The sequence below is a fragment of the Hibiscus syriacus genome, unplaced genomic scaffold (genome assembly GCF_006381635.1).
Source record: "Hibiscus syriacus cultivar Baekdansim isolate YM2019G1 unplaced genomic scaffold, ASM638163v2 tig00110893_pilon, whole genome shotgun sequence".
Lineage (NCBI taxonomy): Eukaryota > Viridiplantae > Streptophyta > Magnoliopsida > Malvales > Malvaceae > Hibiscus > Hibiscus syriacus.
This window is the reverse complement of record NW_024062901.1, coordinates 5,359,603-5,375,486: the sequence shown is the minus strand read 5'-3', so window position 1 is coordinate 5,375,486 and position 15,884 is coordinate 5,359,603. Positions and strand designations below refer to the sequence as shown.

Sequence of the window (15,884 nt, the reverse complement as noted above, 5' to 3'; positions counted from 1 at the left end):
GTAATGTGTAAAACGGGATGAAACCTCGAAAAGGTTGTGTTTTTATGCTGCATTGAATCTTGGTCGATCATTTTCTAATGATTTCGGATGATGAATCCAGTGAGAGTTTCTTTCCATAAGCAGTGCTACAGCCATCCTTCACAAGCTTGAGCAATCCAGGCCATTGGCTCGTTACTTGGTCAAATGACTTATGAAACTTGTAGATTTCATGAAGGTATATTCCTCAATCTCATGAAGCATTTTTCCAAGTTTTCTTTACATGATAGGGTGCTTGAGATGTTCGATGCAATTGGGCCCATTGTTCGTGAAAAGCCCTTGCTGAAAGCTATTAGTACTTGTCTTAACCTCTTGATTGAATCAAAACTTTCTATTGAACTCCAAGAGATCTCTCAGGTTGAGAGAACAAACACGTGCATTTTTAACATCTTAGTTGAACGTCATTGTAGTAATGGAGATCTCGAATCCGCGTTAGAGGTCGAAAAGGAGATGAAAATGTCCTGTATTATACTACATTGATTAATTGCCTTTGTAGGGAAGGTCGAATTGATGAGGCGATGGCGTTGCTTGAGGAGATGAAGGAATATGAATGCCAAGCAGATTTTGTTACTTTGGGGGATTATGCAGAGAAGGTAGGTTCGAAGAGGCGCTTCAGATGCTCGTGTTTACTTGAACCTTGTTGGGTCTGATGCTGGAGAGGGGGCTGTTCCTGCATTATGCAACATCCAACGAGCTGTTAATCCGACTTTGTAAGCACGGCAATGTCAGGATTGTCCGAAAACGGGTTAAACCAGAGCTACATTATTGAGAGTTTCTAACTGAACTGAATTACAAAGAAAGGAAGTTACTCCCTGTGTTCGAACTACTTGATGAGTTACTAATAAAAGAATGCAGCCATAATCATATGGGTTGCATTGGGATTGTCCGAAACCGGGTTTAAACCAGAGCTACATCATTGAGAGTTTCTAACTGAACTGAATTGCAAAGAAAGGAAGTTTTACTCCCTGTATTCGAACTACTTGATGAGTTAGTAATAATAGAATGCAGCCATAATCATATGGGTAGCATTGGGTATAACAATAATTAGGTGGCCAAAATGAAATCACATGAATATGTGATTGACTAAATACGTAGTTTAACCTAGATTATATTCGTGCTAGGCCATCTAAAGATAAAATGAAAGAGCCCATTCCACATGAAGGCCCTGAGATGACATCTCAATTCTCAGCTGTGGAGTTTGTAGTTGAGATTTTCCATATTCTGTGAGAAGAAAGAGAGAGAGAGCGCCATGGCCTCCTCTTCCAAGAAACCCAAACAAGAGAACTCGAAGAAGAAGGAGAAGAGCAACAAAACCGCTCCCAAAGAGACAAAGAAACCCATTAAAAAACCAGAGAAGAAAGCAAGTATATCCCCAAAAGCCAACAAATCAAAGCCAAAGCCAGACAAAAGTAGAAAGAAGAGCGGCAATGGAACTCCGGTCAAGTCCCAGGTTATTCCCGACCCATCATCGAACGAGAACAAGACCCACAAGAATGTTAAACCCAACAACAAGAGGAAACCAAAGGAAAAAATAGAAGAAAATGGAGGAGGAGAAGAAGTAACCGTGTGCAAGTTTCCAATGCAGAGAATCAAGAGGATAATCAAGACTGAAGATTCCAGCATGGCTATTTCTCAAGATGTTGTTTTCCTTGTTAACAAAGCCTCGGTATTCCCCCCCCTTTTTTTTATCTTGGGTTATTTTCTTGAATGTTTTAGGGTTTTCAATGTGTTTATTCTCCAAGGTTAAAGCTTGATAAAGATTATGCTTTTCTGTCATTTATGGGGTCGATGTTTGTTTGAATGCATTGTTGACTGAAAATGTATTGGAAAGTTGGGATTTTCAAATTGTTGCTCTTAATTCTGGAAAAAATTGTTTTTTTCAACCTTTTGTGCAAGATACTTAGTTCTTTTGTGTGTATCTTGTTTCTTCTGTGTGGAAAATTGTTTGAGCACTGTTTGATGATCCAATAGTAATTATCACTTTGCTTTGTTATCTGCCTTTGAATCTTGTATTAATTTCTAAATGTATTCATGATCTTTGCAGGAAATGTTCCTTGAAAAATTTAGCGAAGACGGATACAAATGCTCGGTGAAGGATCGAAAGAAATCGCTTAGCTACAAACACCTAGGTATGTTCAATCCTCCTTGTATGTATTATTTTCTTTGCCAGTCGTATCCGGCATTACTGTAATGTCTTTAAAATGTAGAATATTAGCATGAGCCATGGCTGAACAACACTAAATATTATTGCGAGGATCGAGGCATGTGATGCATTTCCAGTTAAAATTGGGGTTCAAAATGATTTTATCTCCAAGTGGTTTTGTTAGATCTGTCATATGTTCTTAAACATTGATATCTGTAGTATGATTAGTTCCAGTCTGTTTTCATGGTTTGATTGGTAGGAAGAAATCTGCCGTAGATGAACTTATAAAATTTTTAGTTTAAGTTCTGTTTAAGTGGGTTAGAGCTATAGTCTATACGTCGATAGTGATTCCTATATTGCATCAAAACCGACACCTTGCGTGTCTGGACCGGGATCCACTGGGAATGATGCTGTTGTGCCATTGAAACCGAAAGTTTTTGGTTCTATCTCACACTAAATAATCTCCTTCCATTGCTTGTGCTTTTGTTGTACATGTTAATGAGGTTCTTGAGCTCCTAATTTCTTTGCAGCATCAGTTGTTCATGAACGGAAGAGATACGACTTCCTATCAGGTATTCCTAATTATGATCTCGTTACGATGCTGAGTATGCGATTGATACCAAGTTAGAGTCGTAGAACTGGAAAAAGGAACCAAAAAAAAAAACAAAACTAAAGCTTTTGAACTAATAGGCACCTTTCTAATTTGTGTTCTATCTCGTAAAACTTGCTCGGAATTCCAAGTTTTTCATTTGATGGAAACTCGATGTGTTTCCAGATTACGTCCCACAGAAAATAAAAGCTGAGGATGCATTAAAAGAGATGAATTCAACTGAGAATGGGGAAGGATAAGACCATGGGAACCGAGACAATGATCCTACTTCGACCGAACTCGGACATCTTTGTCTTGTCTGCTGTTGTATGTCGGAAACTCGTTTTGCTAACACGGGGTCTGCGAATTTTATCCAACACTGTAATCTAACTATCTCAGTAGTCTAGGGAATTATTCCGAGCGAATAATTCGTAATAGGATTATTATGTTTTCAGAATTCGACAAATGAAATAATTCGTCTCGACTATCGGAGTAAATTGAGTTCTAAGTAAGAGCATAGATGTGTGTGGTTGAAGAAGACAATGCATTGGATTAGACCCAAGTTGAATTACTAATACATTGGATTATAGATTAAAATCACTTGAGGTCCATTATATATTTACTTCAATTTTGAGTAAATTTAGAGCTATTTATGTATGCTTTGATGCCTCAAGGACTAGAAAATTGAAGACTGATATGTGTGTAAGTTGCATTTGAAGATATACTCAATTAAAGAGTAACTGTAGCTTACAAATGTCAAGGATGACTGATGTAGTTGTATATATGGTTGTTTAAAATTACTCGACCAAAATTTGAAAAAATCGGATAATTCTCTGAAAAAAATATTGGACCGGGTTAGGTACTCAACCCGTGATTTTTCTCGGGTAGTTGGATCAAATATTTTTTTACAATACTTGACCCGATAGTATATTTATATATTAGTTTTAAATTATACTTTTATTTTAGGGTCTTTAATATTTTACCTTAAAATTAAATTTAAATCTCTAAATTCTTTATATTCTTGTATTATATATTTTTATGTTCTTTATTAATTTGTTAATACGAGATTTGAAGAAAAAGATCACAATTAATATTAATGTTTTTAATGTTTTATTTTTGAAATAAACTTTATATATATATATATATATATATATATATATATATATATATATTATGTGTTTTTTTATGCGATAATATATAAACTGGATATCCATAATCTGAAAATACGAGTATTTGAGTTTTACGGATATCCAACTAATGGATATTTAGACTTAACGGGCTGGTAAATATTCCAAAAAGAAAATGATAGAACATAAAGTGACTATTTACGCAAACGTTGGGAGGTAAACCTTTTATTATGCCTTTTCTTTTAATAAAATAAGAGCTTAAATTGTAAATTTTAAAATAAACAGGAAGCTTTCGCATATTTCAATCAGAAAAAGCTAATATATGCTGTGTTTTTGGTAAAAAGGCATAAGAGTTTCTTATACTTTTGAAAAAAAATTAATATGGTCTTCATATTATTATTTTTTCTCAATGTGACCCTTCAACTCAAAACACAAACCCAATGTGGTCCTTTGTCTAATGTTTTTAATCGTCGACTGTTTCAGTACTAGCGTGTCAGTTCAACACTAATCTACAATGTCATCTGTCACGTTAACCTGCCACCCTAGACTAACATATCAACACTATAGGCTGTCATGTTAACACGATGAACTGTCGTATCAACACTATAACGGTCAACGATGAAAAAAATTGGTTCAAGAGCTACATTGAGTTTATTTTATGAATCAGAGGGCCGCATTGAAAGAAAAAAATAATACAATGATCAAATTAGTTTATTTCAAAAGTATAGAGACCTATAATGCCTTTTTGCCTTTTTCTGTCTTTTCCTTTCAAATCAGGGTTTGTTCATCAAGCTCTGGTTCGATTGTGTGGTGAGCAAAATGAAGTCTCCATTAAAAAATCCTTCATCCATTCCACCTTTCTTTCTCCGTCGTTTACCAATCCCCAAATGCATCTGCACTCAGCCCCAAACCCCGATTCGCACTGAGAAAATTACCTCAGATTCATCAAGCTTGACCCAAACCCATGTGATAAAAGCTCTTCTCTCTCACAAAAACGACCCCTTATCGGCTCTGAAGTACTTCCGTTCCGTCGAAAAGAAAGGAGGGTTTGTGGAAAGCACTGATGTCGTTTGTGTTCTGCTTCACATTTTGGTTGGTTCTTCACAGACCCAAAAACAAGTTAAGTATTTGCTTAACGATAATTTCGGTTCTGACCATTAAGGTCCTGCCCCTTCTGTTGTCTTAGATCATTTGGTTGATACCTCGAAAAGATTGGATTTCGAGTTGAATTCGAGAGCGTTTAATTACTTGTTGAACAGTTATGTTAGAGTCAATAGGATTGATGATGTGGTGGATTGTTTTAATGGAATGCTTGAACGTGATGTGGTTCCTTGGTTACTTTTATGAATAGTCTTTTAACATTATTGTTTAGGAGGAATTTGATGGATAAAACTAGGGAGTTGTATGGTAAGATGGTTTCGATCGGAGCTAGAGGCGATTCGATTACGGTATATGCGATGATGCGTGCTTTTTTGAAAGAAGGGAAGCTGAGGAGTTCTTTAGGGAGGCGAAAGCTCAAGGGATAGATCTTGATGCAGGGGTTTATAGTATTGCTATTCTTGCTGCTTTTCGGAAACCCGATTTGAACATGGCTGGAGAGTTATTGAGAGAAATGCAGGCAAGGGGAAGGGTTCCTTCTGAGGGTACGTTCACGACTGTTATTGGGGCTTTCGTAAAACAGGGAAATTTGGCGGAGGCGTTGAGGCTCAAGGATGAGATGTTGAGTTCTGGGAAGCCATTGAATGTGGTGGTTGCGACTAGTTTAATGAAGGGATATTGCAAGCAAGGTGATATCAATGGGGCTTTGGATTTGTTCAATAAGATTAAGGAGGATGGGGTTGCTCCTAACAAGGTTACCTATACAGTTTTGATTGAATGGTGTTGTCGGAATAGGACTGTTGAAAAGGCATATGAGCTTTATGAAGAAATGAAAACCATGGGTTTACAACCTACTGGTTTCAATGTGAATTCCTTGATTCGCGGATTCTTAGAAGCCCGTTCGCTAAATGAGGCGTCTAGCTTGTTCGACGAGGCAGTTGAGTCCGGCATTGCCACTGTTTATACATATAATATTTTCTTATACCATTTCTCTAAGGATGGTAAAGTGAAAGAAGCTTGCGGTTTATGGCAGAGAATGGTGACTAATGGCCTTGTTCCGAGTAATGTTATGAATAATAACGTGATACTCGCCTACTGTAAAGTGCAGAATATGGATATGGCGCATACTACATTTTCGGAGATGATTGAACGGGGCTTTAAACCTAATGCCATCACATATTCAATGTTGATTGATGTGCATTTCAGTAAAGGCGACGCTGAACGGGCCTTAGACGTGTTTTATGAAATGGTGGGTGTGCATATTGCCCTTTCGGACTACACATTCAACATAATCGTCAACGGTTTGAGCAAAGTCGGTTGTACATGCGAGGCTAGGGATATGTTGAAGATATTTGTCCAAAAGGGTTTTATCCCTTCATGTATGACATACAATAGCATTATCAATGGATTTGTCAAAGAGGGTGCGCCATGGACTCTGCCCTGAGAGTTTATAGAGAAATGTGTGAAAGTGGAATTTCTCCCAATGTTATCACATATACATCCATGGTGAATGGATTATGCAAAAGCGATAACATGGATCTTGCATTAAAAATGCATTACGAGATGAAAAGTAAGGGTCTTCAATTGGATGTTACTGCATTCAATGCCCTCATTGACGGGTTTTGCAAGAAGCGAGACATGGTCCGAGCTGTGAGCTTTTTTCCTAACTCCGGCAAGTCGGGTTATCTCCGAATGAAATCGTTTACAGCAGCATGGTTAGTGGGTTTCGGAATGTAAATAATATGGAAGCAGCTAATGAGTTGCACAAGGAAATGATAAGTGAGGGAGTTCCTTGTGATCTACATATTTACACTACACTAATTGATGGATTTTTGAGAGAGAGTAAATTATTTCTTGCCTCTGGTCTTTACTCAGAGATGCTTACCAAGGGTATTGTGCCTGATATAGTCACTTATACTGTTCTTTTAAATGGTCTTTACAAGAAAGGGCAGCTCCAGAATGCTCACAAGATTTTGAAAGAGATGGATCGACAGGGCCTTACTTCTAACGTTCTTATATATAATGCTTTGATTGCTGGACACTTTCGAGAAGGGAATCTCGAAGAGGCTTCAAGATTGCATAATGAAATGCTCGATAGAGGTCTTTTACCCGACGACACGACTTATGATATACTTGTAAATGGAAAAGCCAAGGGAGAAAATCATCTTTCTGGAGTTTCATGTGCATAAATAACTTTTGAAATGTTCCATATTTCGATTGATCCGAAGATTGTTGAAAAGAAGCATACAAGGAACTCCAGGTTTGTTTATGGCTACATCAACCTTCCGGGATGTCTGAGTAAAACGATCTATCTAATAAGCTGCAATCTTCAGACTTCAAACGACATGGTAATAATTCCTTCACTTGAAAGTAACTTTTGACAAGTCCATCTTTTTTCTGCTCGGTCAGTTTGTTTAATCATGTTGTGAACTATTTAATTTTTTGCTCTATGCCTGCCCTCTTACATAGATAAAATCAGTTTTGCTGTGAGTTCCGCCCGGAAATCCTCCTGTTTACTTTTGATATCTAGTTGATGTCACCATGGATAGAAGAGGGTGTAGTTAGGTAGAAACACCTTGATTAAGCAAAGATATGATCTGAATTCTCTAGGGAAGGAAAAAAGATTCAGGAGGATTGAACACCGTAATTGAACACCGAAATTGAATAAAATACAAAATTGAGGGATTGAATTACAAAGAGAGAAAACATGTTATAAAGCATCTAAAATATAATGTTTTCGTATATATAAAATTCTACCGTTAAATGTTTTTTGTATTTTTAAACATTATCTAAAATATTTATAATCTTATAAAACATCTAAATTTATAGACAAAACCACACTACTTATTCTATTCAAACATGAACGCAAACCACTGCAATCTGCAACAATGCAAGTGGTAAAGGCAAAATTCATGTCCACTTAAGCTAAGATAGCATATGATATAAATAATATAATGTTGGTGTTGTACATTTTCAACGTTAAATCTTAGTATTCTTTATTTTACTTTATTTTATATTCGTTATTATCGTGCTTACGTTACAATGATACAACATGCAAATCATTTGAGGGCAAATATGAACAACATTAGCTAAAAGAGAGAGACATTAAAAACCTCAAGGAATGGTTCGCTCATACAAGAGGCAAAGCTCCCAATGCTTCACGCTCTGCTCTCTCCTTCACCTACAAAGAAACCCAGAACAAAACAATCTTAACAAACACAATTTCTACACTCTTTCTGCAGTTTTGCACAGAGAGTATTGATGCCGAAGTAATCGAAATAAGTCGTCACACTGTCGAACACATACATGTCTGATTCCATGGAATAATTAAGCAAAGGCCGAAACAAAAAATGAACAGACAAAAGGAAACGTAAACCAGTAAGATAATCAACAGAGAATAGCATTGGAGAACTTACGAGAGCAAGCATATCTTGAAGATAGCTCCTAAATGGTGTCTGCATTTTCTGGGGAAAAAATAGAAGAAAAATCCAATCAGTTATGACTTTATGAGACCTCAAAGTAGAATCATTGAGCGAAGATGGATGTAAATATCAAACACTGGTTAGCTAATGTTATTTTTTTTTTCCGACGCGTCTTTCTCCTTTCAAAATGTAGTGGGTTTACAAACACATGATGTCAAAAAAAAAAAAATCTAATTGATACTAATTTTCAATATTAATATTAGCTCCTCACTCTGCACCCTCCATTTATGATTCTACCTTAATGATAGCCCAATACAACGTTACTTTAGGGTACATTTTGTTGGCACATTAAATAGGAATTGTCTGGCGTGAGTGAACCAAATCACTTCTTGCGTGTTCCTTTTCAGACACGATCTTCTACTGATAAAACATTATTTTATGAGGATTTTTGTTCCATCTTTACTAGTTGTTACAAAATATCTGCTCCCTCTCTTTCAAACTTTGGCTCATTTTTATTTAAAATTTAAGATGAAATATACAAATGGTCTTTTGATTATAGGATACTACTTTATTGAGTCTCTCGACTATTAAATGCTACACAAAATAGTCAACTGACTATAGGATGTTGCTTTGCTGAGTCCTTCAACTATTAAAAGTTACAAAATGGTCACCCAACTATTCATTATGTTCCAAATTCATCTTTTTTGATAAAAAAAATAACGGCAATTTGAACTAGATGTTAAATCCTTCAACTACTAAAAGTTAAAAAATGGTCACCCAACTATTCATCATGTTCTAAATTCATCTTTTTCGATAAAAAATTAACGACAATTTGAGCTAGATGTTAATATGTTGTCTGAAATTTGATAGTCGTTTGAGATTCTAGAATCAGATTTTATCATATCTCAGACAACAAATTAACATCCAGATTAGATTGCCGTTAATTTTTTAATAGAAAATAATAAATTTAGAACGTAATGAATAGTCGAATGACCATTTTATAAATTTTAATAGTAAGGGACTTAACAAAACTACATCCTATAGTCAATAGACATTTGTAAATTTTGATAGTAAAAAAACTCAACAAAGAAACACTCAATAGTCAGAGAAGCATTTGTATACTATACCCTAAAATATATTATTGATAAAAATATAAAAAAAAATATTTTAAAAACCCTCAATCAATTCGTTTTTAAATATATATATATATATATATATATATATATATATATATACTTGATTAGACTTATAAGCGAATTAAGCCTAAATGATTTGATTAACAAACAAGGAGACATATTTTTACAATAATATATTAATAATTCTATATATACTTGATTAGACTCATAACCAAATCAATTTGAATTTACCTGATCCAAAGTTTGATCTAAATCGAAAATCAACCGATCCGATATTGACTTGACCCGAAATCTAACCAGTTTAGTATTAACCTGACCAAACAATCAACCAATCCGATATTGATCCAAACCGAAAAACAACTGATCTAATAGTCACTTGACCCAAAAATTGTCCCGACCCGCTACCCGACCCGATTTACCATACACCAGAACTAAATCCAAACCAAATTCGATCCGGCCCGAATAAAATTAAACCAAACATAATCTAAACCCGAAATGATCCGACTCAAACCCGATCTGTATGACCCGTTTGCCACCTCTAAGAGAGAATCCATTTTATAATCATTAAATAATATTTATGACAATTATTATTTTATAATTGGTATTACATTTTTAACCCTTTTACCCTCAGTTTCAGCCTAAAAATAGAGGTTGAATTCACTTCAAACAAATGGTATAATATTCTCTCAGTTTACACGAATATTAAAGAGTAATGTTGACATTAGAGATGGCATTCATTTCAACAATTACACCATATACGATTTTATTTCGAAGATAGTCATTCTTCCACGACATAATTATAGTTTGATGTATATGTTTGAATTATTTTTCTCAATATATAAATATATATTTTATTTTGTAGCAAGTATATTTTCCTAACATATTTTATTATAGTTCGATGTATATCGTTTGAATTACTAACAAAAAACAAACAAATAAGAAAATCTATGAAAATAAGCACTCAAAGTTCTTAACACAAAGCTAAAACAAAGAAGAGAAAAAAAACCTGAAGATCTTCAGGGAGATACTCGTGCTTGAGGGAGAGATCCAAAGCACGCTTAAGGCGTTGGTTACGGGCATCGACGATCTCACGGGGCAGCCGGTTCAACGCCTCCTTCACATCCAGATCGTATAAAGGATCGTATAGATCGTCGTAGCGAAGGCCTAAACAAATCGTCCAAACAAAATTAATTGGAAAAAAAAACTAACTAAATAAGAAATCAGGGGAACAACCGTACCGTATCTGCGGAGGCGTTTGGAAACGGAGTTCATGTGCATGGCCGCCAAACGATTCTTCTTCGGATCCAGGAATGACTTCAAAAACGACGACATTTTGGCTCTTCTCTCTTCTCTAATCCCTGAGATTTTAGTTTGGGTTATATGATGGTGTCTCCTTTCTATCTTTTTCTTCTGGAAGTGTCCCCAGAGTAACGTGGCAATATATTCATCCTAGTATTTTTTTTTATAAGGTATTGTATTACTATTTGGGTTAAATTAAACAGGTACTCATCTAATCATGAGGTCATTTTTATTTTAGCATACTTTTTCTCGTTTTTTCCTCCACGACAACCAAAATTTAATGATAGAATTTGAGGATCAATTTAAAATTTTAAAAAGTTTAGAGGATTAAATTAAAATTTTTTAAAAAAATTAAAAGGTTTCAATTTACATTTTTTAGAAAAAAAATTAAGGTTTACTGAAAATTTGAAATTTTAAGAGGATGAGAATTTCTTAAAATTTATAAGAACATTCAAAATTTCAAAGTTTAATCCAACTTTTTAAAAAATTTATAAAATTTTTGAAAATTTTAAGAGTTTAAATTTTAATATTTTAAAATTTCGAATCCTCGTTGTGTTTTGTTATTAAAAACTAGAGATAAATTTTTTTTTGATAATCTATTTTTATTTTAAATTTTTATAATTTTTTTCTTCTAAAATTTTAAAAGTTTCATCTCATAATACAAAAACATTCATAGACAACACCACACCATTCATGCACGAAGACGGAGATTTAACTAAGATACTCTCAACAAAACGCTAAAGATTATAACTATAAACAACAAAGATAAACAATACATCATATAACACGAACTTAATTATTTTAATAATTAAAAGAATGATTGTTATTTTTAGAGGTCCTGGATTCGAACATCAACGACTGCATCATAGGTGATGTAACACCCCAATTTATGGGCTAAAATTAAGAAATTATAATGTGGTGGATTTAATTTGATGTTTTGAAAGAAACAGTGGGTTAAATTACAAGATTTCAAAGTTGGCATACCATTTTAAGAAGTATAGAAAATTCAGTGGCTAAACCCATGATTTAACCATTTTTTTAATATGTTCAATTATAAATTTGCCGTCCGACTTCCAAACGACGAGCCGAAATCACCATCGTGTTCGTTGTCAATCGAGGAACAAAACCCCTCAAACCTTTCGTCGTGAATCATCGCCGTTCGTCATGAATTTCAGTCGGAAATATCGTCGGTAATAACTCAGTTTTAGTTGGTTTTTCATCGATTCACGACGATCGGGTCATCCGTTTACGACACCTTCCGTACCATCGCATTCGTTGCATCGTTCCGAGTTTGCCGGTGTCATCCTTGGTCTCCGTCGACGGCGGCACGTGAGGAGGTGAAGCGGTCAAAGTTTTTGATTTGTTGAAATCAAGCTCTCCGCCGTTCAAAATTATGAACCGAGCTTTGTAAGTATCTCAAAATCGCTCAAAATAATTTTTAGAAATTTTTTCGGGAATTTATCACTGTTCACGCGCCGCCACTGCGCGTGGGGAAGAAAAAATGATCGGTTTGACCGGTTTTGGTGCATAGTTGACCGGTTCGACCGGTCATAACCCGACCCGACCCGTTGACCCGACCCGACCCGACCCATTGACCCGTTGACCGTTGACCCGTTGACCGACGTTGACCACTGTTGACCAAAACTTTGTCCGGCTTTGACCGGGCATTAAACGACCTTTGACTTCGACCGAATATACCTATCCTGACATTTTTCGACGTTCCAAATCCGATTCCGCTGTCCGTTTTTCGAAATTCGAATCCGAAGGCCTCGAAATTTCTGGTCAAACCCGTTGACTTTTATTTTGACCGAAAATTCCAAATTTCCGAAAAGTCATATTTTATGCTTTCGACGTCCTGAATCCGAATCCGAAGTCCGTTTCGCCAAATTCGAATCCAGTAAGCCGTCTTTCACTGATTTATCAACCAATTCGATCCATTTATCGCAATTAAGCTCCGTTTCTGATATAATTTATGTTGTTATGTATCTGATGAATTATTGGAAGTTGAATTGAAGATCAAAGGCGTTCGAATGGAATTTTTATGGTCGATCAGTATTGCACGAAAATCGAGGTAATACTTTACTATCTCTTTATGCTTTATGAAACATGTGAATATTGATAAATGCATGATTAAGATAATGTTGGTCTCATTTGTGTAGTTAATTAGTTTATACACTCGATCTGAATACGGTAAAAGGGTTCAGTAATTGATTATGGTTCAGATGATTTTTATAAGAATTTGAGGGATTGTTAAAATTAAATTACAAGTTCTGTGCTTAGTGATAAAGAAATCAACATGGGTTTGTAACTTATAGTTTATTTCATCAAATGTTAAATGTTAAAGGTACTTGGATGGGAAATTATGATAATACTCCGGTAGGGTAAAATTACAAAAATACCCTTAAGTTGGAAAATGACAAGAATTGTCTCTGGAAGTGGATTAATAAATCTGAAAAGAATTATTGATCTACTAAAACTATTGATGTACATAAGAAATGTTAGTTTTACTTGGAAATTATGGATAACCGGTTTTTAACCCTAAGAAGGTTTATGCTAGATACTAGAAGTCTTTTAAGGAATCATTTCAAGATCAAAGAATGTTCGAGGAAGCAATTAATCATAGGATCTCTATTATTATAATTTTCGTTAAGAGCTAATATCGAAATTATCTGATTAAGAAATTACGAAAATACCCTTGAGAGATAAAATAGTCAGAGTTGACCCTGAAGGAGAAAGTACTTTGAGGATTTGTACTTAACTCGATTAAGTACAAATTTAATTATTGATATTCTTTCTTTGTAAAGAAAAATTCATAGTATTCCGTTTGTAAAATCCGAGAAGGAACTTGACCCGAAAATATCTGAGTTATGAGTAAATACCTGAAGAATAATTTATCGGAGGGTGCTCTTTTATCAAAATTGTTCGAACGGACTGGAATAGATAATAAATTGGAATTAAATAATAAGACCGGATGGAGGAAAAAGATTGAAATATCATGGATCTGTAAAATGACCAAAATACCCATGTAATAGAAATGACCCAAGAATATCACCAAGCTCAGGAATGATTGAATATCCTCGAGCTCTGAAATGAATGGAATAAAACTGAACATCAAAATTACCAAAATACCCTATGGTCTAAACTAAGTAAATGTCTTGGATTAATTAAGGAATCCAAGTAAGCATAGGTATTGGACTACCTTTAAAGGTAATGGAAAATAATTTAAGTGAGTAGATCAACCCTAAAGCTATGTCAATACCTGAATGACATAGATATTACTGGAACATGTGTTCGTCTTCTCAAGTTTGGCTCGATGACAAATTTTGGAAGTATTCAGTTCAACTAAGATCTAGATCGTATTCAATACTAAGAATTGGACGTTTGTTCGACAAATCAACCACGAAGACCAAATTGAATGGAATGGAAGTACAACATGTATATGAAATTCAGGAACGTTTAAATTATTCTGGAAAATCCCGAAGTAACTGGATTGGACTTGAATGTTAAATGAATTAAGTAACCTCAATGACTGAGGATTAAGTAAGAGATCGAAATAAGTTTGGAAACTCGAATGAACTTATATGATGTATCATCCCTATGGATTATGAACCACAAATCAAGTACGTCAGCATTTTATGGTATAGTTGAAACATGTAAATAAAATAAAGACCATTAGAATATTTGCTTGTCTCCTTAAGATCTATTCAGTGATGACTCAGATGATGATTTGTGGATAAGAATATTTGGTATTAAAGAGTAAATACCCTGAAAGGTTAATGAATTGACAAGTTGGTAAGTATTGGTTCTGGAAGCTATTCATCTGGAGTTGTTCGATAATCGGATTAATCGTCATAGATTGTAAAGATTCTGAATACCTTCAAATTTCGTAGAGCTTCAGAAAAGTGTACGAATAAGATGATACCGATGAATCATATCCTGAATAACCGATGATTTTGTCAGTTAACAAACTCTTCTAATAGTGATTCTAATTTCCAGCATTCTATTGGTAAACTGAAGATTTACGTTTCTCTGCCCGATAAGATTATCCTGTATCTCTAAATAATATTTGGAAACTCTAGTGTGTTCCCTACTTATATGAATATTTTATCTGATTTCTGATTTGAATTCTGTTTTGACATCTGATCTGAAATCTGTTCTGATTCCTAACCTGGATTCTGTTATGATATCTGATCTGAATTATGTTTTGATTTTTGATATCTCCGTTTACCGACGGAGAAATGTTTTATCTGGGGGGTTTATTGTTGGAGGAAGATTATCTACAGACTCCTCGGCTTTGTGCTCAGGGTCTAAATGGCATGTGCGGTTGGGTGTATGGTTCTGGGGAACCTACACATTTATGATGTGAACGGATGGGGGTATATATATATATATATATATATATATATGTTTTAAAAAGATCTGAAAAGTTACATGGTTTTTAGGAACACACTAGAAAACCTATTCTGATCTCCTGAACCTAGACAACCGAAATATTTCCATCTGGAATGAATACTATTTGTTACTACCTGAAATATCCGTATAATCTCTGCTCAGTATAAAGATCTGTAAATGTCTGAATCGATAAGGAAAAATATGTTTATTTGTATCTGCACGTTCTTCAGCATCATCTGGTAGTTATGTATTACTGAGCTTTCCAAAGCTCACTCTATTACTCACCTTTTCAGGTTAAAAGAATTGTACCAGTGCATCTATCGACTTCAGTAAGGGAGTTCGTCCGACGTTGTTGCAGAGTATGGTACATGTGATTAGGGGGCATGTAATTGTATTTTGATTCATATACGTGTTTGGAAATATGTTTTATTTTTAAATAGTGAAAACTGATTTTATAAGTTTACATGTTCTGATAAAAAGTTTTAAATTTTCCGCTATTTTTACAGTGGGTCGCTCCGGTGGCCCTAATGTGACTTCCCGGATCGGATCGGACTACCCTTATCGGTCTGTGGGGGTTACAGGTGATTGAACATTTGTTATCAAATTGTTAAAAATATGTATTTAAAACATATATTATTTTAT

General features: G+C 34.8%; 2 protein-coding genes and 1 pseudogene across 3 annotated transcripts; 2 read left to right on the top strand and 1 right to left on the bottom strand.

Annotated features, from left to right (window-relative positions):
- The first annotated feature begins 1,196 nt into the window (after positions 1–1,196).
- LOC120145022 (chromatin accessibility complex protein 1-like) lies at positions 1,197–3,048 on the top strand. Its single transcript, XM_039158938.1, has 4 exons — positions 1,197–1,702; positions 2,081–2,165; positions 2,710–2,751; positions 2,955–3,048. The coding sequence occupies exons 1-4, from the start codon at positions 1,286–1,288 to the stop codon at positions 3,026–3,028; spliced, it is 618 nt and encodes a 205-aa protein (XP_039014869.1). The 5' UTR covers positions 1,197–1,285; the 3' UTR covers positions 3,029–3,048.
- A 1,650-nt stretch (positions 3,049–4,698) lies between these two features.
- On the top strand, positions 4,699–7,336 carry LOC120145021 (annotated as a pseudogene).
- Positions 7,337–7,365: 29 nt separating this feature from the next.
- LOC120145024 (cytochrome b-c1 complex subunit 7-2, mitochondrial-like) lies at positions 7,366–10,960 on the bottom strand. 2 transcript variants are annotated; one of them, XM_039158940.1, is made up of 6 exons: positions 10,790–10,960; positions 10,558–10,715; positions 9,783–9,863; positions 8,410–8,457; positions 8,107–8,174; positions 7,366–7,519 (listed from the first exon to the last, which is right to left on the bottom strand). In XM_039158940.1, the coding sequence occupies exons 1-5, from the start codon at positions 10,881–10,883 to the stop codon at positions 8,124–8,126; spliced, it is 432 nt and encodes a 143-aa protein (XP_039014871.1). In that variant the 5' UTR covers positions 10,884–10,960; the 3' UTR covers positions 7,366–7,519; positions 8,107–8,123. The 2 variants fall into 2 exon arrangements, with proteins under 2 accessions (XP_039014871.1, XP_039014870.1); XM_039158939.1 differs by lacking the exon at positions 7,366–7,519 and having other exon boundaries at positions 8,012–8,174.
- Positions 10,961–15,884: the final 4,924 nt, after the last annotated feature.